The sequence below is a fragment of the Anomaloglossus baeobatrachus genome, chromosome 1, assembly GCF_048569485.1.
Source record: "Anomaloglossus baeobatrachus isolate aAnoBae1 chromosome 1, aAnoBae1.hap1, whole genome shotgun sequence".
Taxonomy (NCBI): domain Eukaryota; kingdom Metazoa; phylum Chordata; class Amphibia; order Anura; family Aromobatidae; genus Anomaloglossus; species Anomaloglossus baeobatrachus.
Genome location: NC_134353.1, coordinates 910,588,108 through 910,611,434, shown reverse-complemented (window position 1 = coordinate 910,611,434; position 23,327 = coordinate 910,588,108). Strand labels below are relative to the sequence as shown.

The following is a 23,327-nucleotide window of genomic DNA, read 5'->3' as shown; positions in this document are numbered from 1 at the left end:
TAAGTGGTTTCATTGCGTAGCGCATGGCTACTTTACTATACCTAGACACCACTTCTATGCCTATAGCTGCCGCCGTTCTCAAGTTAATGGCGGTGGACAGGCTATGGGTGGACACACTGTATACCTACATTCATACATACATATATATCTATTGCTACACAGAGTGTCTGTGTGGGATGTTTAGCAGCGAGTAGGGGGGCTATAATCGGACCCCCATATTGTCACATCTTGAGGCTACCAAATGTTTGTAGGACGTACAGCAGATAAAAGCTCCTAGTTCTGCGGTTCCTGTAATCTCGTCCAGGCCTCGGAGCTCGGGCTGCAGACTTCTACCAGCAGATGAGACGCGCACTAACAGGCGAGACAGGTTCATTTTTATACATTTTTTTTCCCCCTTTCCCTCCCGTTCTCTGCTCTAGGGCGATAAGTCTGTCAGAGTGATGCGCTCGCTGCTGGCGACACAGCAAACCTTTGTAGATAGACTGGTTCATCTCATGAAAGCAGTGCAGCGTGAAAGTGGCAACCGCAAAAAAAAGGTACGTGCCGCTCTCTCCCCCCGCCTCCACCCCATGCATCCGGGACCCTTCTCCTCTCATCTCATGTCTGCCAAACATTGTCACTTCTGTGTAACACCCGGACGAGAACCGGCAATATCACCCATATAACATGTACTTACACGGGGGGAGGGGGGTTAAAGATTAAACTTCTGTGACAACTCTGTCGTGTCATGTAAGGGATCACCAGATCAAGAGAAATACCATGATGAGTGTAATCCCCGAATTCTCTTATGAGAGTGGATTGATGGATGGATAGGAGACTGTAGATGGGCAAAATAGAAAGATGGATAAGATAGATTAGATAAACAGATAAAATAGGTAGATTTATAGATAGGTAGGAGACTAAGGATAGATGGATAAAATAGGGGATGTTAGATTGGTGGATTAATGGTGCATCATTAGATGGATGGATGGTTAGATCTATAAGAGATGATAGACTGATAACAGATGTATGGGTGGATGGTTACAATAGATGGATACGAGGTGATGAATGGATGGATAGATAGATGAATAAAGGAGATGAAGGCTGGATAAAATGGATGGATGGCTAGGAGAGGATGAATGGCTAGGAGAGGATGGATGGCTAGGAGAGGATGGATGGCTAGGAGAGGATGGATGGCTAGGAGAGGATGGATGGCTAGGAGAGGATGGATGGCTAGGAGAGGATGGATGGCTAGGAGAGGATGGATGGCTAGGAGAGGATGGATGGCTAGGAGAGGATGGATGGCTAGGAGAGGATGGATGGCTAGGAGAGGATGGATGGCTAGGAGAGGATGGATGGATGGCTAGGAGAGGATGGATGGATAGGAGAAGATGGATGGATAGGAGAGGATGGATGGATGGATAGGAGAGGATGGATGGATGGATAGGAGAGGATGGATGGATGGAGAGGATGGATGGCTAGGAGAGGATGGATGGATGGCTAGGAGAGGATGGATGGATGGCTAGGAGAGGATGGATGGATAGGAGAAGATGGATGGATAGGAGAGGATGGATGGATAGGAGAGGATGGATGGATAGGAGAAGATGGATGGATAGGAGAGGATGGATGGATGGATAGGAGAGGATGGATGGATAGGAGAGGATGGATGGATGGATAGGAGAGGATGGATGGATGGATAGGAGAGGATGGATGGCTAGGAGAGGATGGATGGCTAGGAGAGGATGGATGGCTAGGAGAGGATGGATGGCTAGGAGAGGATGGATGGCTAGGAGAGGATGGATGGCTAGGAAAGGATGGATGGATAGGAGAGGATGGATGGATAGGAGAAGATGGATGGATAGGAGAGGATGGATGGATGGCTAGGAGAGGATGGATGGCTAGGAGAGGATGGATGGCTAGGAGAGGATGGATGGCTAGGAGAGGATGGATTGCTAGGAGAGGATGGATTGCTAGGAGAGGATGGATTGCTAGGAGAGGATGGATTGCTAGGAGAGGATGGATTGCTAGGAGAGGATGGATGGATAGGAGAGGATGGATGGATGGATAGGAGAGGATGGATAGGAGAGGATGGATGGATGGATAGGAGAGGATGGATGGATGGATAGGAGAGGATGGATGGATAGGATAGGAGAGGATGGATAGGAGAGGATGGATGGATCGATGGAGAGGATGGATGGCTAGGAGAGTATGGATTGCTAGGAGAGGATGGATGGATGGCTAGGAGAGGATGGATGGATAGGAGAGGATGGATGGATAGGAGAGGATGGATGGATGGATAGGAGAGGATGGATGGATGGATAGGAGAGGATGGATGGATGGATAGGATAGGAGAGGATGGATGGATAGGATAGGAGAGGATGGATGGATAGGATAGGAGAGGATGGATGGATAGGATAGGAGAGGATGGATGGATAGGATAGGAGAGGATGGATGGATAGGAGAGGATGGATGGATGGATGGAGAGGATGGATGGCTAGGAGAGGATGGATTGCTAGGAGAGGATGGATGGATGGCTAGGAGAGGATGGATGGATAGGAGAGGATGGATGGATAGGATAGGAGAGGATGGATGGATGGCTAGGAGAGGATGGATGGATGGATAGGGGAGGATGGATGGATAGGAGAGGATGGATGGATAGGATAGGAGAGGATGGATGGATAGGAGAGGATGGATAGGATAGGAGAGGATGGATAGGATAGGAGAGGATGGATGGATGGATAGGAGAGGATGGATGGATAGGAGAGGATGGATGTATGGATAGGAGAGGATGGATGGATGGATGGATATGATGGGAGAGGATGGATAGGATAGGAGAGGATGGATGGATAGGAGAGGATGGATGGATGGATGGATAGGAGAGGATGGATGGATGGATAGGAGAGGATGGATAGGAGAGGATGGATGGATGGATAGGAGAGGATGGATGGATGGATAGGAGAGGATGGATGGATAGGATAGGAGAGGATGGATAGGAGAGGATGGATGGATCGATGGAGAGGATGGATGGATAGGAGAGGATGGATGGATGGATTGGAGAGGATGGATGGATGGATAGGAGAGGATGGATGGATGGATAGGAGAGGATGGATGGATAGGATAGGAGAGGATGGATGGATAGGATAGGAGAGGATGGATGGATAGGATAGGAGAGGATGGATGGATAGGATAGGAGAGGATGGATGGATAGGAGAGGATGGATGGATGGATGGATGGAGAGGATGGATGGCTAGGAGAGGATGGATTGCTAGGAGAGGATGGATGGATGGCTAGGAGAGGATGGATGGATAGGAGAGGATGGATGGATGGCTAGGAGAGGATGGATGGATGGATAGGGGAGGATGGATGGATAGGAGAGGATGGATGGATAGGATAGGAGAGGATGGATGGATAGGAGAGGATGGATAGGATAGGAGAGGATGGATGGATAGGAGAGGATGGATGGATAGGAGAGGATGGATGTATGGATAGGAGAGGATGGATGGATGGATGGATAGGATGGGAGAGGATGGATAGGATAGGAGAGGATGGATGGATAGGAGAGGATGGATGGATGGATGGATGGATAGGAGAGGATGGATGGATGGATAGGAGAGGATGGATGCATGGCTAGAAGAGGATGGCTGGATGGAAAGGAGAGGATGGATGGATAGGAGAGGATGGATGGATAGGAGAGGGATGGATGGATGGATAGGAGAGGATGGATGGATGGATGGATAGGAGAGGATGGATGGATGGATAGGAGAGGATGGATAGGAGAGGATTGATGCATGGATAGAAGAGGATGGCTGGATGGATAGGAGAGGATGGATGGATGGATAGGAGAGGATGGATGGATGGATAGGAGAGGATGGATGGATGGATGGATGGATGGATAATAGAGGATTGATGGATGACTAGGAGAGGATGGATGGCTAGGAGAGGATGGATGGCTAGGAGAGGATGGATGGCTAGGAGAGGATGGATGGCTAGGAGAGGATGGATGGATGGCTAGGAGAGGATGGATGGATAGGAGAAGATGGATAGGATAGGAGAGGATGGATGGATACGATAGGAGAGGATGGATAGGAGAGGATGGATGTATGGATAGGAGAGGATGGATGGATGGATGGATAGGAGAGGATGGATGGATGGATAGGAGAGGATGGATGGATGGATAGGAGAGGATGGATGGATGGATGGATAGGAGAGGATGGATGGATAGGAGAGGATGGATGGATAGGAGAGGATGGATGGATAGGAGAGGATGGATGGATAGGAGAGGATGGATGGATAGGAGAGGATGGATGGATAGGAGAGAATGGATGGATAGGAGAGGATGGATGGATAGGAGAGGATGGATGGATAGGAGAGGATGGATGGATAGGAGAGGATGGATGGATAGGAGAGGAGAGGATGGATAGGAGAGGAGAGGATGGATAGGAGAGGAGAGGATGGATGGATAGGAGAGGATGGATGGATGGATAGGAGAGGAGAGGATGGATGGATGGATGGATTAAAGAGGATGGATGGATGGATAGGAGAGGATGGATGGATGGATAGGAGAGGAGAGGATGGATGGATGGATGGATTAAAGAGGATGGATGGATGGATAGGAGAGGATGGATGGATGGATAGGAGAGGATGGATGGATGGATAGGAGAGGAGAGGATCGATGGATGGATTAAAGAGGATGGATGGATTAAAGAGGATGGATGGATGGATAGGAGAGGATGGATGGATGGATAGGAGAGGAGAGGATGGATGGATGGATTAAAGAGGATGGATGGATGGATAGGAGAGGATGGATGGATGGATAGGAGAGGATGGATGGATGGATAGGAGAGGATGGATGGATGGAGAGGAGAGGAGAGGATGGATGGATGGATGAATGGATGAATGGATGAAATAGACCTATATGAAACAGATATGATAGATAATGAGATAGCCACATAGTGTTGTACAGGTATACAGATATAGTCATGAGATATAGGTAATTGATTCGAGACACTAGAGATTCTCGTACATTTGCTCCCGACAATATTGCATCTTTGCTTTTGCGTTTTGCTGCTGGATATGAGCCAGTATGTGATAGTGGAGAAATACAGAGATATTCTATGGAATAATGGCTGCATGGCTACGGATCAGATAGATGGATGAGGCAGACAGTGCTGGGCGGAGTGTTGATGAGTGATACAGATGAGATAATAGATATATATGAGATTGTTGGATTAATATGAGCTGATTAATAACTATGAGAAAGAGCGAAAAGAACACGGGTACCTGGACATGAGTCAGATACAGCGCTAGTTACAGATATGAGATTGATACAGTATGTAATAAGTGAAGCAGTGATCAGCGCCCCCCTTATGCTGCTGCAGTCTTCAGATCCCAGACCCACAGGACCACCAAGTGCAAACTTCCAAAGAGGCAGCCCCCCAGTAATTATCTGTGGGAGCCTCGGTGCTTCCTTTCACTATGTCCTCTGATGTATGGGAACATAAATCGCCCTGTTTTTCTTCGATGACCGGCCAGCCTCCGTCTTTAGAAGTTCTTAGCTATAACTTGAGCAGGTTTGTTCTCTCCTCTTACCTTTTTTTTTTTTTTTTATTCCTCTTTTGATTAATTATCCTCTCCCCTGACATTGTATTTACTCTCAGAATGAGCGTCTTCAGGCCTTACTGGGAGATAACGAGAAGATGAACCTCTCCGAGATTGAGCCAATTCCTCTCCCTTTAGAACCTCAGGTGAAGATTCGGGGGATCATCCCAGAGAAAGCCACTCTGTTCAAGGTAACACCGCCGACCCGCGGCCTTCCCCGGCACAGAGGGCCCCGCGGCCTTCCCCGGCACAGAGGGCCCCGCGGCCTTCCCCGGCACAGAGGGCCCCGCGGCCTTCCCCGGCACAGAGGGCCCCGCGGCCTTCCCCGGCACAGAGGGCCCCGCGGCCTTCCCCGGCACAGAGGGCCCCGCGGCCTTCCCTGGCACAGAGGGCCCCGCGGCCTTCCCCGGCACAGAGGGCCCCGCGGCCTTCCCCGGCACAGAGGGCCCCGCGGCCTTCCCCGGCACAGAGGGCCCCGCGGCCTTCCCCGGCACACACTGACAGTGGGTGCTGGTCAGCAGCACATCCATCCCCGATATATGTCCAGGCTTTACTATCATCCGCTGTCGGGAGCCCCCTATACACATCGGATGGTTGGCTGGACATGCCAAAATTGTCAAGTTTGGCCAGCCTGTGTACATGGACTTTTTGGCCATGTTCTTTTCTGTATACGAAAAGGGATATGTAGAAGGGATGACTTTGTAGATTCTGGACTTTACCCCTATTTCTGACCAGCCATGGTTTTGTTTGTTTTTTTTCATACATACGGTTTGAAGAACTGTAATATTTTTTCTCATTTAGATATTTAAAAAATGGGACTTAATTTTTGTTATTTTCATTCTTTTTCTCTTGCTGGTCTTAATGAAGGGACATGTTGGAGAGGTGAGGCGTGCAGTGGTGTGCGCCTCTATCTGCGCCTCACCACAGACCTTACCCCTGCCTCTGCTGCAGGAAGATTTGTCACATAGCTAACGCCTCACCTTGTCATGAATCGGAGGGGGGCAGGGGTCGCCATTGCCCCATCTCGCCCTAGAGCCGTCCAATTTCAGAATGCCAGAAGTCACGTCTATTTGCGAAGACTCGCGTTCCACAAAAATAATACGGCTTCTCAAACCTTTATTTATCAGATATCTGCCAAAAAAGCTTTTAGAAATCGCCCCTGATTTGCCCCCTTTTTTTTTTTTTTTTTTTTATATATATATATATATATATATATATTCGCTATTTACCCCTTCCACCCTTCTCTATGGGGAAGAGTCTGGCTGTGTCTGACAGCCGAGTCCCGCAGCTCCACGATCGTGTGCAGCTGCTATGCTATGCCATGACATGACCGCCCGGACATTTCTGGGTGGTCCGTAAATTGTTGATGATGAGTTTGGCCTTCTAAAGGCAATGCTTGCCTATTATGTCAATCACTTGTCAATACCATGGTCCTCACGTTTCTCCCCGTAGAGCGCCCTGATGCCAGCAAAGTTGTATTTCAAAACCGAGGACGGAGGGAAGTATCCTGTAATATTCAAAAATGGAGACGACCTACGCCAGGACCAGCTCATCCTGCAGATTATCTCTCTAATGGATAAGGTAAAGAAAACCCGTCCGTACATGAAGATCGCCTTTTGATCACCCCTCAGTCTGCAATTCACGGAGAAAATGCCATATGGTTGGGTTATTCTGAACTAATGTATGACCACAAAACTAGACTTTTATGTGGTCATAAATGCTCTGCAAGGAGCTCAGAAGAGCCAAAAGCTCCCTTCAGAACAAGCTCACTGATGGACACTCAGTAAACCAGCAAACAATAACAAGTGACTCACAAAGGCTACTAAAGCCATTGATGCAGAATTTTTTTGTGAAGCTCAAATGCCAAAATCTTTAGCCCAATATACATGTATTTTGGTTAGAAAAAAAGAAATTACTTAAGGTTTCTACATTTTTTAGAACTGAAGAATATCTTAAAGGGTTATTCCCATTTTTATAGATGGATGATGATGGACTTTATCCATTTACCACTTTTTACAATTTGCAGCCTTCCTTGAGATGTTAAAGGGAACCAAACTTTAGGCTTTTGGCATATAAGGTGCAGCCAGTGCAGTACTGGCACTATCAGGCACAGGCTGTACATACCATTAGTGGGCAGCTCGGATGTTTAGGCTGAAAATCCAACTTTATGAAGTTTGAAAATTCATCCACTTTTTGATTGACATGTGCACCTCTCCAGATAATATCCGGGCGGGTTATGCACATGATTCCCCCCCCCCCGCCCTCCGCCGCCTGTTCCTCCCTCTCTCTGGCTGTATGTAAATTTCTCTATTCAGTAACACAGCGTCGGAGTTGACGCCTGCGCATAGCGCTTATCTCCGGCGCCATGTTTTTTGAAGCATGCACCCTCGCTTCTTCAGATCTCGTTATGACCGCAGGAGCACGCGCGGTCACAACAGGACTGTAGAACGGCTGCTCTTACCGATTAAATGCAGCAGACGATATCGTAGCTGCAGCTAATCGGGGTAAGATCAGCTGTTCTCCAGTCCTGTTGTGACCGCGCGTGCTCCTGCGGTCATAACGAGATCTGAAGAAGCGAGGGCGCATGCGCCGCCCTCTCAGGCACAAAACTGGGTAATGTGGGCTTCAAAAATATGGCGCCGGAGATAAGCGCTATGCACAGGCGCCAACTCCGACGCTGTGTTACTGAATAGAGAAATTTGCATACAGGCGGCGGGGGTGGGGGAATCATGTTCATAACCCGCCCGGATATTATCTGCAGAGGTGCACACGTCAATCAAAAAGATGATGAATTTTCAAACTTCATAAACTTGGATTTCACAGCCTAAACAAAACTTCCGAGCTGCCCACTAATGGTATGTACAGCCTGTGCCTGATAGTGCCAGTACTGCACTTGTTTTACCTTATAGACGAAAATCCTGATGTTTTGTTCCCTTTAACAGTTGCCCAGGAGACCGACCACTGCTGCTTTCTAGCTTGTAAGCGCTGCGCCGAAGCTAGCTGCGATTAGGAGGTAACAGCAAGTTCAGACCATCATGGCCAGATTCAAGGTAATGCTTATACGTTCAGTAGACAAGAGCTTGTATCCACTGTGCAGAGTTGGTGCCTAGAAGCGGTGGTCGGTCTCCAACGCGACAAGCTCTAAGTAGGACATAAGTTCTAATATCTCAAGAAGGTCTCAAAATTCCAATTCACTCCTGCTCAGAAAACCGGTGCAATAGTTTTTTTTAGCCTTGCACAGAGCAGCGCGCATCTCACATGCGCCAATATTTTGGGTGACGCCGCAGGCACAAGTGTAAGCAGACACACAGTGGCACCAATTATGGCCCAGAGTCCCCCAGTGGACCCCTGGACCCTTGTCATCATACACGGCAGGACAATTTCAGACCTTAGTTTCTGCAGATTTGGGGGCAAAACTGATGTTATAGTGAGGTTAAACAATGGGGATAAAGAGTTGCACACTAGTCACAATGTATAGGGGAATAATGAAAAGCAGAGCTGCTATGGGAATACTAGAGTGAAAAATACAATGGACTATCTGAAAAAATGAAAAACATGAAAATGGAATATGCATAACTGCTATGAATAATATATGAATAATAGGAATGAGAGACTTAGCCATTGTATTGATCAATGCAAAAGAACCCCAAAACCAACGCCAAGGTAATCTCTATACATTGTGATTGGTGTGCAACTCTTTATCCTATTGTTTAGTTGTATGTTTTTGAGTCTTGCACCCTGTTCACACCACTGGTGTTCCAGACGTACATTCTTTAATTGGAATGAATAATCAAAAATTTCGTGTAAAACACCTTAAATTGTAATATTAATCAAAAAATACCTCAAAAAGGAATAGGTGTCTCTTTTTCACATTTAAAAATAATTTTTTATTCAGGAATTTTAGTTAAAATTACATCAAATACATATTTATAAATACTAATAAAAGGACTGGATCAAATGCCCATAATACAGCAGCGGTTAAACCATAGATTACAACCTTTTAATTATTAAACTGACCAGTATGTAATGTAATTTTGATGTTATTCAAAAAATAAAGCATAAAGTGCAAAGTGCTTTTTCATTATAGAAAACACCAAACAATTGTGGAAATGAAAGGCATTTAAGTAAAAAACCATTATGAAGCAAGTGCCAATAGACCGCAATAAATATTGCTAAATACAAAATACCTTGGAGATGGTCAGGGTTGTTAGGTATGCCGCAATATATCCCGACGCGCGTTTCAGCGTGCTTTCTTCAGGGGATGCTGAGAGGGAATGAAGCTAGGGTTCTTAAATACCCTGTTTTAGTTCAATTGTGACCGCCCATAACGGGGAACAGCTGTTAGTTCTGATGACGGGATTCTATTGGTGCTTGCATACCATGACAACCATCACTATATACGATCACTGCCCGTCGGACATGAAGCACATGACAGGCCGGGTCGTCAAGGTAACAGACGACCCGGGATGTCAGCACTCCCATTTGCCGGCGGAAAGCAGAGATCAGTGAGTGGAGCATGTATGAAAGACACACTCTCCCGTGATCAAGAAGACAGCGTGTCAGAGGTTCGAGTCATTGAGAAAGAAGTAAAAGAATCACCAGTAATAAAATGTATAATTTATGTGAAAGACTTAATATAATTAATGGTTGCTAAATGTGATATATAAATAAGTGAAAAAAGAACCAATCTTATGGAATGTGGAAGCCAAAAATGCAAAGTGTAATTAGTGATATGTGAAAGCATAATATGTAATAATATTACCATATGTGAGAAATATATAAATTATGAAAAAAATATTGAAAAAGGGTGTCAATCTTATGAAGTGTAGAAACAGCATTGATCCCTAGTGAAATTACTAAAAAATCTACCAATAGTGAACCAAGGACATTTCCAATACATATAATAGAACGTTTCTTGTTGTATATCAATAAAAGAATTTTATCACAAAATACAATTAGTGAAAGCTATAAGATGCGTATCAGGCAAAAAGATGCCACACAAAACTTTGCAACATTTTCAAAATATGTGATGGTGGAAAAAAAAAAAAAAAAAAAAAAAAAAAAAATTGTAGATAAAGATGTGGAATGTCCATATTTGCCGTGGAAACCGTGAAGTGGACATGAGCTCCCTGCTATATTCAGGTTGCTGTCGATGTCTTCTTTTTATTCTTTTCTTTTCTTTCTTTTCTATTCTCAATGACATTTCCTTAGAACCCAAATCAGCCGAATTTTCATACAATGGCAAGTCACCCGAATAAATGACGGTATATAAATTCTATAAATAAAAAAATTGAATTAATTTTTATTCATTAAAATCGTATAAGAACTTTAAAACTCTATAGTAAACACAATAAACCCCCCCTAAAAGAATGTCTTACCCAAAAACTTTATATGTATATTAATTATGTTGAGGCCAGAATGCAGATGTGCATAGGCGGAATTGCGCCCCCATTAAAAGGCGCCCACGCAGAAACACTTATATCAATACGCATATGCAATATCTTCACCAACTATATGAAATCCCTACAGAAATGCCCCAAACCCAAAATTCTCATTTAGACCTCTAGGAGCAACACTATTTAGTCTGTAAATCCATTTACTCTCAGTGCGGGCTAGTGTCCTTTTCATGCAGCCCCCTCTAACTCCCATACTGACCTGATCAATTGCTTTTGCCTTAAGAAGGCTCGAATCTGAATTATGATGATAATAGAAATGCTTGGCAATGGTTTTAAGCTGAGAAGGATCCTCTGTTTCTTTCCCTTTTTCAATGTCTCTTATATGTTCGCGTATACGGATGCGAAACTCCCTGGATGTGAGGCCAACATAAATCTTTTTGCAGGGACATTCTGCTACATATACGACTCCTTTTGAGGCACAATTCAAAAATTGTCTAATTTGAAACAATTGAGAAAAATCCGCATTGTGGAAATCCTTGCTTTTCATCATGTTAGGGCAAGCCTTGCAATGTCCACAAGGAAAGAATCCTGTAGTCGTCAGCCAATTACGTTGTTTTTATTCTTATTCGGATCAAAATGGCTGTGCACTAAAATATCACGTAGATTCTTCGATCTACGAGCCGTGATTTGTGGATGAGGGGGAAGACACTTATTTAGGATAGGATCACTAAGTAGAATGGGCCAGTGCTTGTTGATGATAGAGCTAAAATCCTTCCATTGTTTGTTGTAGTCAGCTATTAGCCTAACTCCATTCTCAGGGGTTCTAATTTTGCTAGATGGTTTGTAAAGCAGATTATTCCTGTCCATTCTTTTTGCTTTATTATAAGCGTCCCTAATCCTTTTCCCACTATACCCTCTTTCCTCAAATCTTTTTTGTAAATTTTCAGAATGCCTTTCAAAAGATTGGTTAGTGGAGCAGATTCTTCTAGCACGTATAAACTGCCCTGTAGGAATTCCCTTAATAGTAGCCGGAGGATGTGAGGAGTTAGCCTTAAGGAAAGAATTGGTTGCCGTAGGTTTACGGTAGATCTCGGTGGCTATGTCACCATTATCCAAAGTGGAAATACCAATGTCAAGGAATTCAATCTTCCTTCCAAACTGGTAAGAAAATTTCATGTTGATGGTGTTATTATTAAGGTTTAGCATGAATTTCTCAAGATCAGAGATTGTACCTTCCCAGACAAAGAGTACATCATCAATGTACCTCATCCATTGATGAACCTGCTCACTGCCTGATATTGGTTCACTGATGAATATTTCCCTTTCCCAGGCCCCCAAAAATAAATTAGCGTAAGAAGATGCGCAAGAAGCACCCATCGCGGTGCCTTGTTTTTGTAAATACACCTGTTTATGAAAACAAAAACAGTTGTGTGTCAAAATAAATTCCAAGAGTAAAAGAATCAATTCTGACATCCCAGGGTCCATATTACTATTATTGAGAAACCAGGCAACCGCTTTGAGGCCATCATTATGTCGTATAGAGGTATAAAGGGCCTCAATGTCAGCAGTGACTAAGATCATATCTTCAGTCAAATTTAACTGATCCAAGCGTTGGAGGGCCATGGTGGTATCCCTCAAATAAGATGGTAAGGTGTTGACCAACGGTTTAAGAAAGTGGTCTATTGTTTGGCAAATTACCTCATTGAGACCATCATTGCCCGAAACAATGGGCCTGCCCGGGGGATCTTGTAAATTTTTGTGCACCTTGGGAATGATATAAAAAGTAGGAAGTTTGGGGTTCAGTGATCGAAAATATTTGACCATCTCTTCAGGAATTAATCCTGCTTCATGGGCCTTTTGTAGGATGTCCAATAATTCTGTTTTGAAAGAAGGAAGGGGGTTATGTGGCAATTTGGCATAACACTCACTATCCTCCAGTAGGATGTGAGCTTGTTTCAAATAAAGATGGTTGGGCCAAATTACCACATTCCCTCCTTTATCCGCCTGTTTAAAAACAACATCATCCCAATTCTTCAACTCCTTTAGGGCTTGCTGTTCCTCCTTCTTTAAATTATGTGACCAAGCGGGTTGTCTAGCTAGCTCCTCAATATCACTGGTAACCATTTTGGTAAAAATATCTATCGAAGGACAGATGCTTAATGAGGGAAATGTTCTAGATTTATGGAACAAATGTGTAGGAAAATTACTGACCTCAGAAGCGGATTCATTTTCATCAAGGAGGGATTCCAAAGTAGCCAGGGCTTCCAATTCCTCTCTAGTTTGAAAGATATCATTGGATTTGAAATGCAGTTTTTTGAGAAGGACCTTTCTGGCAAATAGGTGAATATCCTTAATGGTTAAGAATGGATCTAAAGAACGGGCAGGAGAAAAAGTTAGGCCCATGCTCAATAGGTTATATTGTGCATCACTCAAAATATGTTCAGATAAATTTATCACCTTATTATGTTCCCTTGGTTGTTTATGTTTATTCATACTTCTGAATTGGGGAAAATTTTTTCTTTTACCAGATTGTCTAGTGATGGGGCCATGTGCCACACTAGCCTCATGATCACTAGCCGAGGTATATCCTTCTCCAACTGAACTAGTCGAGGTCAAGGATCCTCTGCGTGTTTGGGGGTTATTTGGAGGAAGTTTCTTACATTGCCATCTAAATATTCTTTTGTTCTCATAGTCCTGGATGTCCCTAGAGAATTTTTTCTTCTTGTTAGTGCTGATGTCCTGCTCCCACTTTTCAAGGTCCTTATCAATTTCTTTACTATGAGTATCAAAAGTCTCTTTGTCCATATTATTTTGCAAAGTAGCTTCGATTTTACTAATGTCTTCTTCAATTTCCTGTAAAGCCTGATTGTTGTGTTCATTAATAATTTGTAAAAAAGCAAGGGAACAATTATTAGCGGTTTCAATCCATTTCTGTAAAAGATTTTCATTTTTGAATTCAAAAGTAGGGAAGAGTTGGATTCTCAATCCCCTTGGTATGATTTTGCGTGCGATATAGCTATCCAATGTGGTAATCGTCCACCACATTCTGGTTTTTCTGTGCAGGGCATTTTTATAGGAGTTATTTTTTGAATAACATCAAAATTACATTACATACTGGTCAGTTTAATAATTAAAAGGTTGTAATCTATGGTTTAACCGCTGCTGTATTATGGGCATTTGATCCAGTCCTTTTATTAGTATTTATAAATATGTATTTGATGTAATTTTAACTAAAATTCCTGAATAAAAAAATATTTTTAAATGTGAAAAAGAGACACCTATTCCTTTTTGAGGTATTTTTTGATTAATATTCTTTAATTGGTATGCATTTTCTGTCTGAGAACACTGCCCCACCCATAGCCATGTGTCTTATTTCACATATATAGCTTGGTCCCTTGCTTTCCATACAGAGCAAGTTTTTTAACTGCAGGTGAGGTTACACATAGGTTAGGGACCCCAAAAATAGAGATTACCTTGGTGTTTTGGTTTTGTGGTTTTTTTGCATTGATCAATATAATGGCAAAACATCTCTCACTCCTATTATTCATAGCAGTTATGCATATTCCATTTCTTTGTCGCTCCATTGGGAGACCCAGACAATTGGGTGTATAGCTTCTGCCTCCGGAGGCCACACAAAGTATTACACTTTAAAAAGTGTAACCCCTCCCCTCTGCCTATACACCCTCCCGTGCATCACGGGCTCCTCAGTTTTATGCTTTGTGTGGAAGGAGGCACACATCCACTCATGCATCCCCATTTTAGTCAGCAGCAGCTGCTGATTTTATCGGTTGGAAGAAAAGAGGGCCCCCACAGGGCCCCCGGCATGCTCCCTTCTCACCCCACTAAGTCGGCGGTGCTGTTAAGGTTGAGGTACCCATTGCGGGTACAGAGGCTGGAGCCACATGCCGTTTTCCTTCACCATCCCTTAGAGGCTCTGGGAGAAGTGGGATCCTAACCGGTCATCCATTCACTGGGACCGGGCTCCCTCCGCAGCCCCTGTGGGAATCTGCCGGACAGGAGTCGATGTATTCTCAGGGACAGGGCCCTGCATCTAAAGGTACTCTGTGTCCCCATGGGGACGGTGCATGGAGCGCTTGTTTCACAGACGCTGCAGCAGCTGCTGGTTTGTGAAGACCGGGACTTCCGCGCCGACCGCGCCTGTTTGTCGGCCGCGGTATTAAATTTAGTCCCCGGCTTCATTGCGGCCTAGTACCATAACTCCCGCCCCCGGGCCTGCCAGTCAGGGGTAAGGGCGGGACGGTCGACCTGGCGTCGGCAGTGAGGGCTGGAGCATACTTTAGGTTTCCTCCCCCCCCTCACTGATCACTGTAGGGCCCCAGATTCCCGCACTTTACTAGTCGCCGCCTACGGCTCCCTCCTCCCCTGAGAGCTCCGGCAGCCATTTTTACACTGCCGGTGGAGGATTTCAGGAACGAGCTCTGGGAGACCTATGGCAGGGAATCTGGTGGAACACCGGTCACCCGGTGCTGGTCCCCCTAGGGTGCCGGAGTATATATATATATATATTTGTATATATTTTCTCTGTTCGGCCGGGTTGTTTGCTTTTGGCTATATACCCTCAGTGATCACTCTCCTAGGAGACAAGAGCATGTCGTCCACAAGGAGCAAGGGCGCTAAGGCAAAGGGTTTTTTTTGCAACCTGTACCTCTTGTGGGGCTATGTTACCTGCGGGTTCCACCTACCCTCACTGTGAGCAATGCTCGACCCCTGTTGCACTTGCTCAGCCGGAGCCTCGGTCACTAGTGGGCCCCTCGGCTCAAGCAGACCCTCCTGCTTCCCCTGTCCAGGCGGCAGGGACAGAGTTTGCAGTTTTTGCTGAGAAACTCTCTGAGTCGCTTTCACAATCCATGGCTCAGTCTATGGACAAATGGTCTGCCAAGCTACTAGAAGCCTTGCAGTCCAGACCGGTCCTTACACAGGCCCCGGGCACTGTTGGGTCATCGCCTCCAGGCCCCTCTCGGTCTGCGCCGCAGCGTGCTCCCGGGGTGGCCCCTAGGTCTCACGTGGAGGACTCCTGCACGGACCACAGTCCCAGACCGGCTAAGCGGGCTCGCTGGGAATCTTCCCCGACTTCCTCACGCTGCTCAGGGTCTCAGCTTGAGGACTCTCTGGAGGATGAGGCGGACGTCGCAGCTCAGGGCTCTGACCATCTATGCAGCCACGGGCGCGTCTTTTGCCCCGGCTTTTGGAGCCGTGTGGGCACTCCAAGCTATCTCAGCTTGTCTGGCTGAGATTAATGCGGTCACACGTAATTCTGCTCCGCAGGTTGCGTCTTTGACTTCTCAGGCGTCAGCTTTTTCTTCCTACGCCATGAACGCAGTTCTAGACTCTGCTAGCCGTACAGCGGTGGCATCCGCTAACTCTGTGGCAGTCCGCAGGGCCATGTGGCTGCGCGAATGGAAGGCAGTCTCTGCTTCCAAGAGGTTCTTAACCGGTTTGCCGTTTTCTGGCGACCGCTTGTTTGGCGAACGATTGGATGAGATTATTAAGGAATCCAAGGGAAAAGACTCCTCCTTACCCCAGTCCAAACCGAAGAGACCTCAGCAACGGAAAATACAATCGAGGTTTCGGTCCTTTCGTCCCTCCGCCAAGCCCCAATCCTCTTCGTCCAGCAGGCCGGAGAAAGGCCAGAGGAACTCCTATGCGTGGCGGTCCAAGTCACGCCCCCAAAAGGCCGCAGGAGGCACTGCTTCCAAGGCGGCCTCCTCATGATTCTCGGCATCCCCAAACCGCATCCTCGGTCGGTGGCAGGCTCTCCCGCTTTTGCGACGCCTGGTGGCCACATGTTCAAGACCGATGGGTGTGAGACATTCTGTCTCACGGTTACAGGATAGAGTTCCGCTCTCGTCCCCTGACTCGTTTCTTCAGAACCTCTCCGCCCCCCGAGCGAGCCGATGCACTTTTTCAGGCGGTGAACGCTCTGAAGACAGAAGGAGTTGTGATCCCTGTTCCCCCCCAGGAACATGGTCGCGGCTTTTACTCCAACTTGTTTGTGGTGCCAAAGAAGGACGGCTCGTTCCGTCCCGTTCTGGACCTCAAACTGCTCAACAGACATGTGAGCACCAGACGGTTTCGGATGGAATCTCTCCGCTCGGTCATCGCTTCGATGTCACAAGGAGACTTCCTAGCATCGATCGACATCAAGGATGCTTATCTCCATGTGCCGATCGCACCCGAACATCAACGCTTTTTGCGTTTCGCCATCGGGGACGAACACCTTCTGTTCGTGGCATTGCCTTTCGGCCTGGCGACAGCCCCACGGGTGTTCACCAAGGTCATGGCATCTGCTGTGGCGGTCCTACACTCTCAGGGCCACTCGGTGATTCCCTACTTAGACGATCTTCTGGTCACGGCACCCTCTCAGATGGCGTGTCAAAACAGCCTTTCCGTCGCTCTGGCGAATCTCCAGCAGTTCGGGTGGATCATCAACTTCCCAAAATCCAAGTTGACACCGACCCAATCACTGACGTACCTTGGGATGGAGTTTCATACTCAGTCAGCAGTAGTCATGCTACCGCTGGACAAACAGCTTTCGCTGCAGGCAGGGGTGCAATCTCTTCTTCGGGGTCAGTCACACCCCTTGAGGCGCCTCATGCACTTCCTGGGGAAGATGGTGGCAGCGATGGAGGCAGTGCCCTTCGCGCAATTCCATCTGCGGCCACTCCAGTGGGACATTCTCCGCAAATGGGACAGGAGGTCGACTTCCCTCGACAGGAACGTCTCTCTTTCCCTTGCAACCAAGACGTCACTTCAGTGGTGGCTCCTTCCCAACTCTCGGTCGCAGGGAAAATCCTTCCTACCCCCCCACCTGGGCTGTGGTCACCACTCACGGTGGGTCAACCGTGGGCGCTCCCAGACCACCCAGACTTGCTGTCACAAGGGCCGTTTTTCCATCTGAATTCTGCGGCCCTCAACCTGACTGTGTGGCCATTGAGTCCTGGCTCCTAGCGTCCTCAGGTTTATCTCAAGATGTCATTGCCACTATGAGACAGGCCAGGAAACCAACGTCCGCCAAGATCTATCACAGGTCTTGGAGGATCTTCTTATCCTGGTGCTCTGATAATGGTTTTACTCCCTGGCCCTTTGCCTTACCCACTTTTCTTTCATTCCTTCAATCCGGAATGGACAAGGGTTTGTCTCTCGGCTCTCTCAAGGGACAAGTATCGGCGCTATCCGTATTTTTTCAAAGCGTCTAGCCAGGCTTCCGCAGGTCCGCACATTCCTGCAGGGAGTTTGCCACATAGTCCCACCTTACAAGCGTCCGCTGGAACCCTGGGACCTTAACAGGGTGCTAACGGCTCTTCAGAAACCACCTTTCGAGCCGCTGCGGGATGTCTCTTTATCACGTCTTTCGCAGAAGGTGGCATTTCTAGTGGCAGTTACATCGCTCCGTAGAGTGTCGGAGCTGGCAGCGCTGTCATGCAAAGCCCCCTTCCTGGTTTTTCACCAGGATAAGGGGGTTCTGCGTCCTGTTCCGGAATTTCTCCCTAAGGTGGTATCTCCTTTTCATCTCAATCAGGATATCTCCTTACCTTCATTTTGCCCTAATCCAGTTCACCAATGTGAAAAGGATTTGCACTCATTAGATCTGGTGAGAGCACTCCGGCTCTACGTGTCTCGCACGGCGCCCCTGCGCTGTTCAGATGCCCTCTTTGTCCTTGTCGCTGGCCAGCGTAAGGGTTCGCAGGCTTCCAAGTCAACCTTGGCTCGGTGGATCAAGGAACCGATTCTTGAAGCCTACCGTTCTTCTGGGCTTCCGCTTCCTTTGGGGCTGAAAGCCCATTCTACCAGAGCCGTGGGTGCGTCCTGGGCATTGCGGCACCGGGCTACGGCTCAGCAGGTGTGTCAGGCAGCTACGTGGTCTAGTCTGCACACTTTCACGAAACACTATCAAGTGCATACCTATGCTTCGGCAGACGCCAGTCTAGGTAGGCGAGTCCTTCAGGCGGCGGTTGCCCACCTGTAAGAGGGGGTCGTTTTCGGCTCTTTTTATCGAGGTATTCTTTTACCCACCCAGGGACTGCTTTTGGACGTCCCAATTGTCTGGGTCTCCCAATGGAGCGACAAAGAAGAAGGGAATTTTGTTTACTTACCGTAAATTCCTTTTCTTCTAGCTCCTATTGGGAGACCCAGCACCCGCCCCTGTTCCCTTCGGGCTGTTTGTTCTTTTGTGTACACATGTTGTTCATGTTGAATTGTTCTTTTGGTTCATGGTTTTCAGTTCTCCGAACATCCTTCGGATTGAATTTACCTTAGACCAATTTATAAGTTTCCTCCTTCCTGCTTTTGCACCAAAACTGAGGAGCCCGTGATGCACGGGAGGGTGTATAGGCAGAGGGGAGGGGTTACACTTTTTAAAGTGTAATACTTTGTGTGGCCTCCAGAGGCAGAAGCTATACACCCAATTGTCTGGGTCTCCCAATAGGAGCTAGAAGAAAAGGAATTTACGGTAAGTAAACAAAATTCCCTTCTTTCATGTTTTTCACTTTTTTCACATAGTCCATTGTATTTTTCAGTCTAGTATTCCTATAGCAGTTCTGCTTTTCATTATTCCCCTATACATTGTGACTGGTGTGCAACTCTTTATCCTATTGTTTAGTTGTATATTTTCGAGTCTTGCACCTTGTTCACACTATGGTGTTCCAGACGTACGTTCTTTAACTAGTTATAGTGAGGTTGTCAGGTCGTGGAAAAAAAATATCCTAGAACATGCTCAAAATATATCAAAATCCCTACTGGCTGTAGGGAATAGAAGCGTTCTTGCATCCAGAGTCTGTGTGGAGGGACGAAAAAAAAACAAAAAACAAAAAATACACTCAAACCCCCCCCCCCTCCCCCTATATCTGAGTCATACAATTACATACACGATTGTTGCAGTTTATTTATTTATTTTTTTTCCAGCTTTTACGGAAGGAAAATCTGGATCTGAAGTTAACCCCTTACAAGGTTCTGGCAACAAGCACCAAGCACGGTAATAACTCTGCACCCCCTGATTTATGTGACCCCCGGATTTGTTACTTACTGGTCAGGCCCAGTCATTGGCCACTACTTTGTGCTAATAATTACCAACATCTCACAACCCCCCCGGACAAAAATGCACTGCCCTTTCCCCTTTAGATTGGCTGAGGTTGTGCGGAAAATGGCCACCAATAGCCTCCGAAAACGTCCTTTAACTTTACTGTTGCTTAATGGAAATCACAATAAAATGGGAGAAGTGGAGGAGAGATCTGCACGAAGTGCGTGTTCTCCTGTCACTCAGGGAGCAGCTGCCACATAAAGCCGAGTGATGGAAGTGACAGGAGCCGCGCTACATCAATAGCCGCAAGAAAACACTCTGTGTATCTGTAACACAATGTCATCCTTGCAGGATTCATGCAGTTTATTCAGTCCGTGCCTGTTGCGGAAGTCCTTGCCACCGAGGGAAGCATACAGGTGAGTATAGAAAATGAATGACTGGTCCAAAAGTTATATACTTGTACATAGGGGGCAGTATTATAGTAGTTATATTCTTGTATATAGGAGCAGTATTATAGTAGTTATATTCTTGTACATAGGAGCAGTATTATAGTAGTTATATTCTTGTACATAGGGGCAGTATTATAGTAGTTATATTCTTGTACATAGGGGCAGTATTATAGTAGTTATATTCTTGTACATAGGGGCAGTATTATAGTAGTTATATTCTTGTACATAGGAGCAGTATTATAGTAGTTATATTCTTGTACATAGGGGCAGTATTATAGTAGTTATATTCTTGTACATAGGGGCAGTATTATAGTAGTTATATTCTTGTACATAGGGGCAGTATTATAGTAGTTATATTCTTGTACATAGGAGCAGTATTATAGTAGTTATATTCTTGTACATAGGGGCAGTATTATAGTAGTTATATTCTTGTACATAGGGGGAGTATTATAGTAGTTATATTCTTGTACATAGGATGCAGTATTATAGTAGTTATATTCTTGTACATAGGGGGCAGTATTATAGTAGTTACAGTGCGTACAAGTAGTATTCAACCCCCTGCAGATTTAGCAGGTTTACACATTCGGAATTAACTTGGCATTGTGACATTTGGACTGTAGATCAGCCTGGAAGTGTGAAATGCACTGCAGCAAAAAAGAATGTTATTTCTTTTTTTTTTTTTTTTTTATTTTTTAAATTGTGAAAAGTTTATTCAGAGGGTCATTTATTATTCAACCCCTCAAACCACCAGAATTCTGTTTGGTTCCCCTTAAGTATTAAGAAGTATTTCAGGCACAAAGAACAATGAACTTCACATGTTTGGATTAATTATCTCTTTTTCCAGCCTTTTCTGACTAATTAAGACCCTCCCCAAACTTGTGAACAGCACTCATACATGGTCAACATGGGAAAGACAAAGGAGCATTCCAAGGCCATCAGAGACAAGATCGTGGAGGGTCACAAGGCTGGCAAGGGGTACAAAACCCTTTCCAAGGAGTTGGGCCTACTGTCTCCACTGTTGGGAGCATCATCCGGAAGTGGAAGGCTTATGGAACTACTGTTAACCTTCCACAGCCTGGACAGCCTTTGAAAGTTTCCACCCGTGCCGAGGCCAGGCTTGTCCGAAGAGTCAAGGCTAACCCAAGGACAACAAGGAAGGCGCTCCGGGAAGATCTCATGGCAGTGGGGACATTGGTTTCAGTCAACACCATAAGTAACGTACTCCACCGCAATGGTCTCCGTTCCAGACGAGCCCGTAAGGTACCTTTACTTTCAAAGCGTCATGTCAAGGCTCGTCTACAGTTTGCTCATGATCACTTGGAGGACTCTGAGACAGACTGGTTCAAGGTTCTCTGGTCTGATGAGACCAAGATCGAGATCTTTGGTGCCAACCACACACGTGACGTTTGGAGACTGGATGGCACTGCATACGACCCCAAGAATACCATCCCTACAGTCAAGCATGGTGGTGGCAGCATCATGCTGTGGGGCTGTTACTCAGCCAAGGGGCCTGGCCATCTGGTCTGCATCCATGGGAAGATGGATAGCACGGCCTACCTGGAGATTTTGGCCAAGAACCTCCGCTCCTCCATCAAGGATCTTAAGATGGGTCGTCATTTCATCTTCCAACAAGACAACGACCCAAAGCACACAGCCAAGAAAACCAAGGCCTGGTTCAAGAGGGAAAAAATCAAGGTGTTGCAGTGGCCTAGTCAGTCTCCTGACCTTAACCCAATTGAAAATTTGTGGAAGGAGCTCAAGATTAAAGTCCACATGAGACACCCAAAGAACCTAGATAACTTGGAGAAGATCTGCATGGAGGAGTGGGCCAAGATAACTCCAGAGACCTGTGCCGGCCTGATCAGGTCTTATAAAAGACGATTATTAGCTGTAATTGCAAACAAGGGTTATTCCACAAAATATTAAACCTAGGGGTTGAATAATAATTGACCCACACTTTTATGTTGAAAATTTATTAAAATTTAACTGAGCAACATAACTTGTTGGTTTATAAGATTTATGCATCTGTTAATAAATCCTGCTCTTGTTTGAAGTTTGCAGGCTCTAACTTATTTGCATCTTATCAAACCTGCTAAATCTGCAGGGGGTTGAAGACTGCTTGTAGGCACTGTATATTCTTGTACATAGGAGCAATATTATAGAAGTTACATTCTTGTATATAGGGGCAGTATTATAGTAGTTATATTCTTGTACATAGGGGCAGTATTATAGTAGTTATATTCTTGTACATAGGGGGCAGTATTATAGTAGTTATATTCTTGTATATAGGGGCAGTATTATAGTAGTTATTTTCTTGTACATAGGAGCAGTATTATAGTAGTTATATTCTTGTACATAGGGGGCAGTATTATAGTAGTTATATTCTTGTACATAGGATGCAGTATTATAGCAGTTATATTCTTGCACATAGGGGCAGTATTATAGTAGTTATATTCTTGTACATAGGGGCAGTATTATAGTAGTTATATTCTTGTGCATAGGGGCAGTATTATAGTAGTTATATTCTTGTACATAGGATGCAGTATTATAGCAGTTATATTCTTGTACATATGGGCAGTAGTATAGTAGTTATATTCTTTTACATAGGGGCAGTATTATAGAAGTTACATTCTTGTACATAGGGGCAGTATTATAGTAGTTATATTCCTATACATAGAGGCAGTATTATAGTAGTTATATTCTTGTATATAGGAGCAGTATTATAGTAGTTATATTCTTGTACATAGGAACAGTATTATAATAGTTATATTCTTGTACATAGGAACAGTATTATAGTAGTTATATTCCTGTACATAGGAGCAGTATTATAGTAGTTATATTCTTGTACATAGGAACAGTATTATAATA

The 23,327-nt window shown here is 45.5% G+C and overlaps 1 protein-coding gene across 2 annotated transcripts in view; it reads left to right on the top strand.

Moving 5' to 3' along the window:
* PIK3C3 (phosphatidylinositol 3-kinase catalytic subunit type 3) overlaps positions 1–23,327 on the top strand; it is a 323,893-nt gene that overhangs the window by 157,564 nt on the left and 143,002 nt on the right. For both annotated transcript variants that reach the window (XM_075327579.1, XM_075327571.1), the window contains 5 exons: positions 420–536; positions 5,637–5,768; positions 7,030–7,158; positions 19,896–19,965; positions 20,362–20,426. In XM_075327579.1, the coding sequence (XP_075183694.1) occupies positions 420–536; positions 5,637–5,768; positions 7,030–7,158; positions 19,896–19,965; positions 20,362–20,426 (513 nt within the window). The remainder of the gene's footprint in view (positions 1–419; positions 537–5,636; positions 5,769–7,029; positions 7,159–19,895; positions 19,966–20,361; positions 20,427–23,327) is intronic.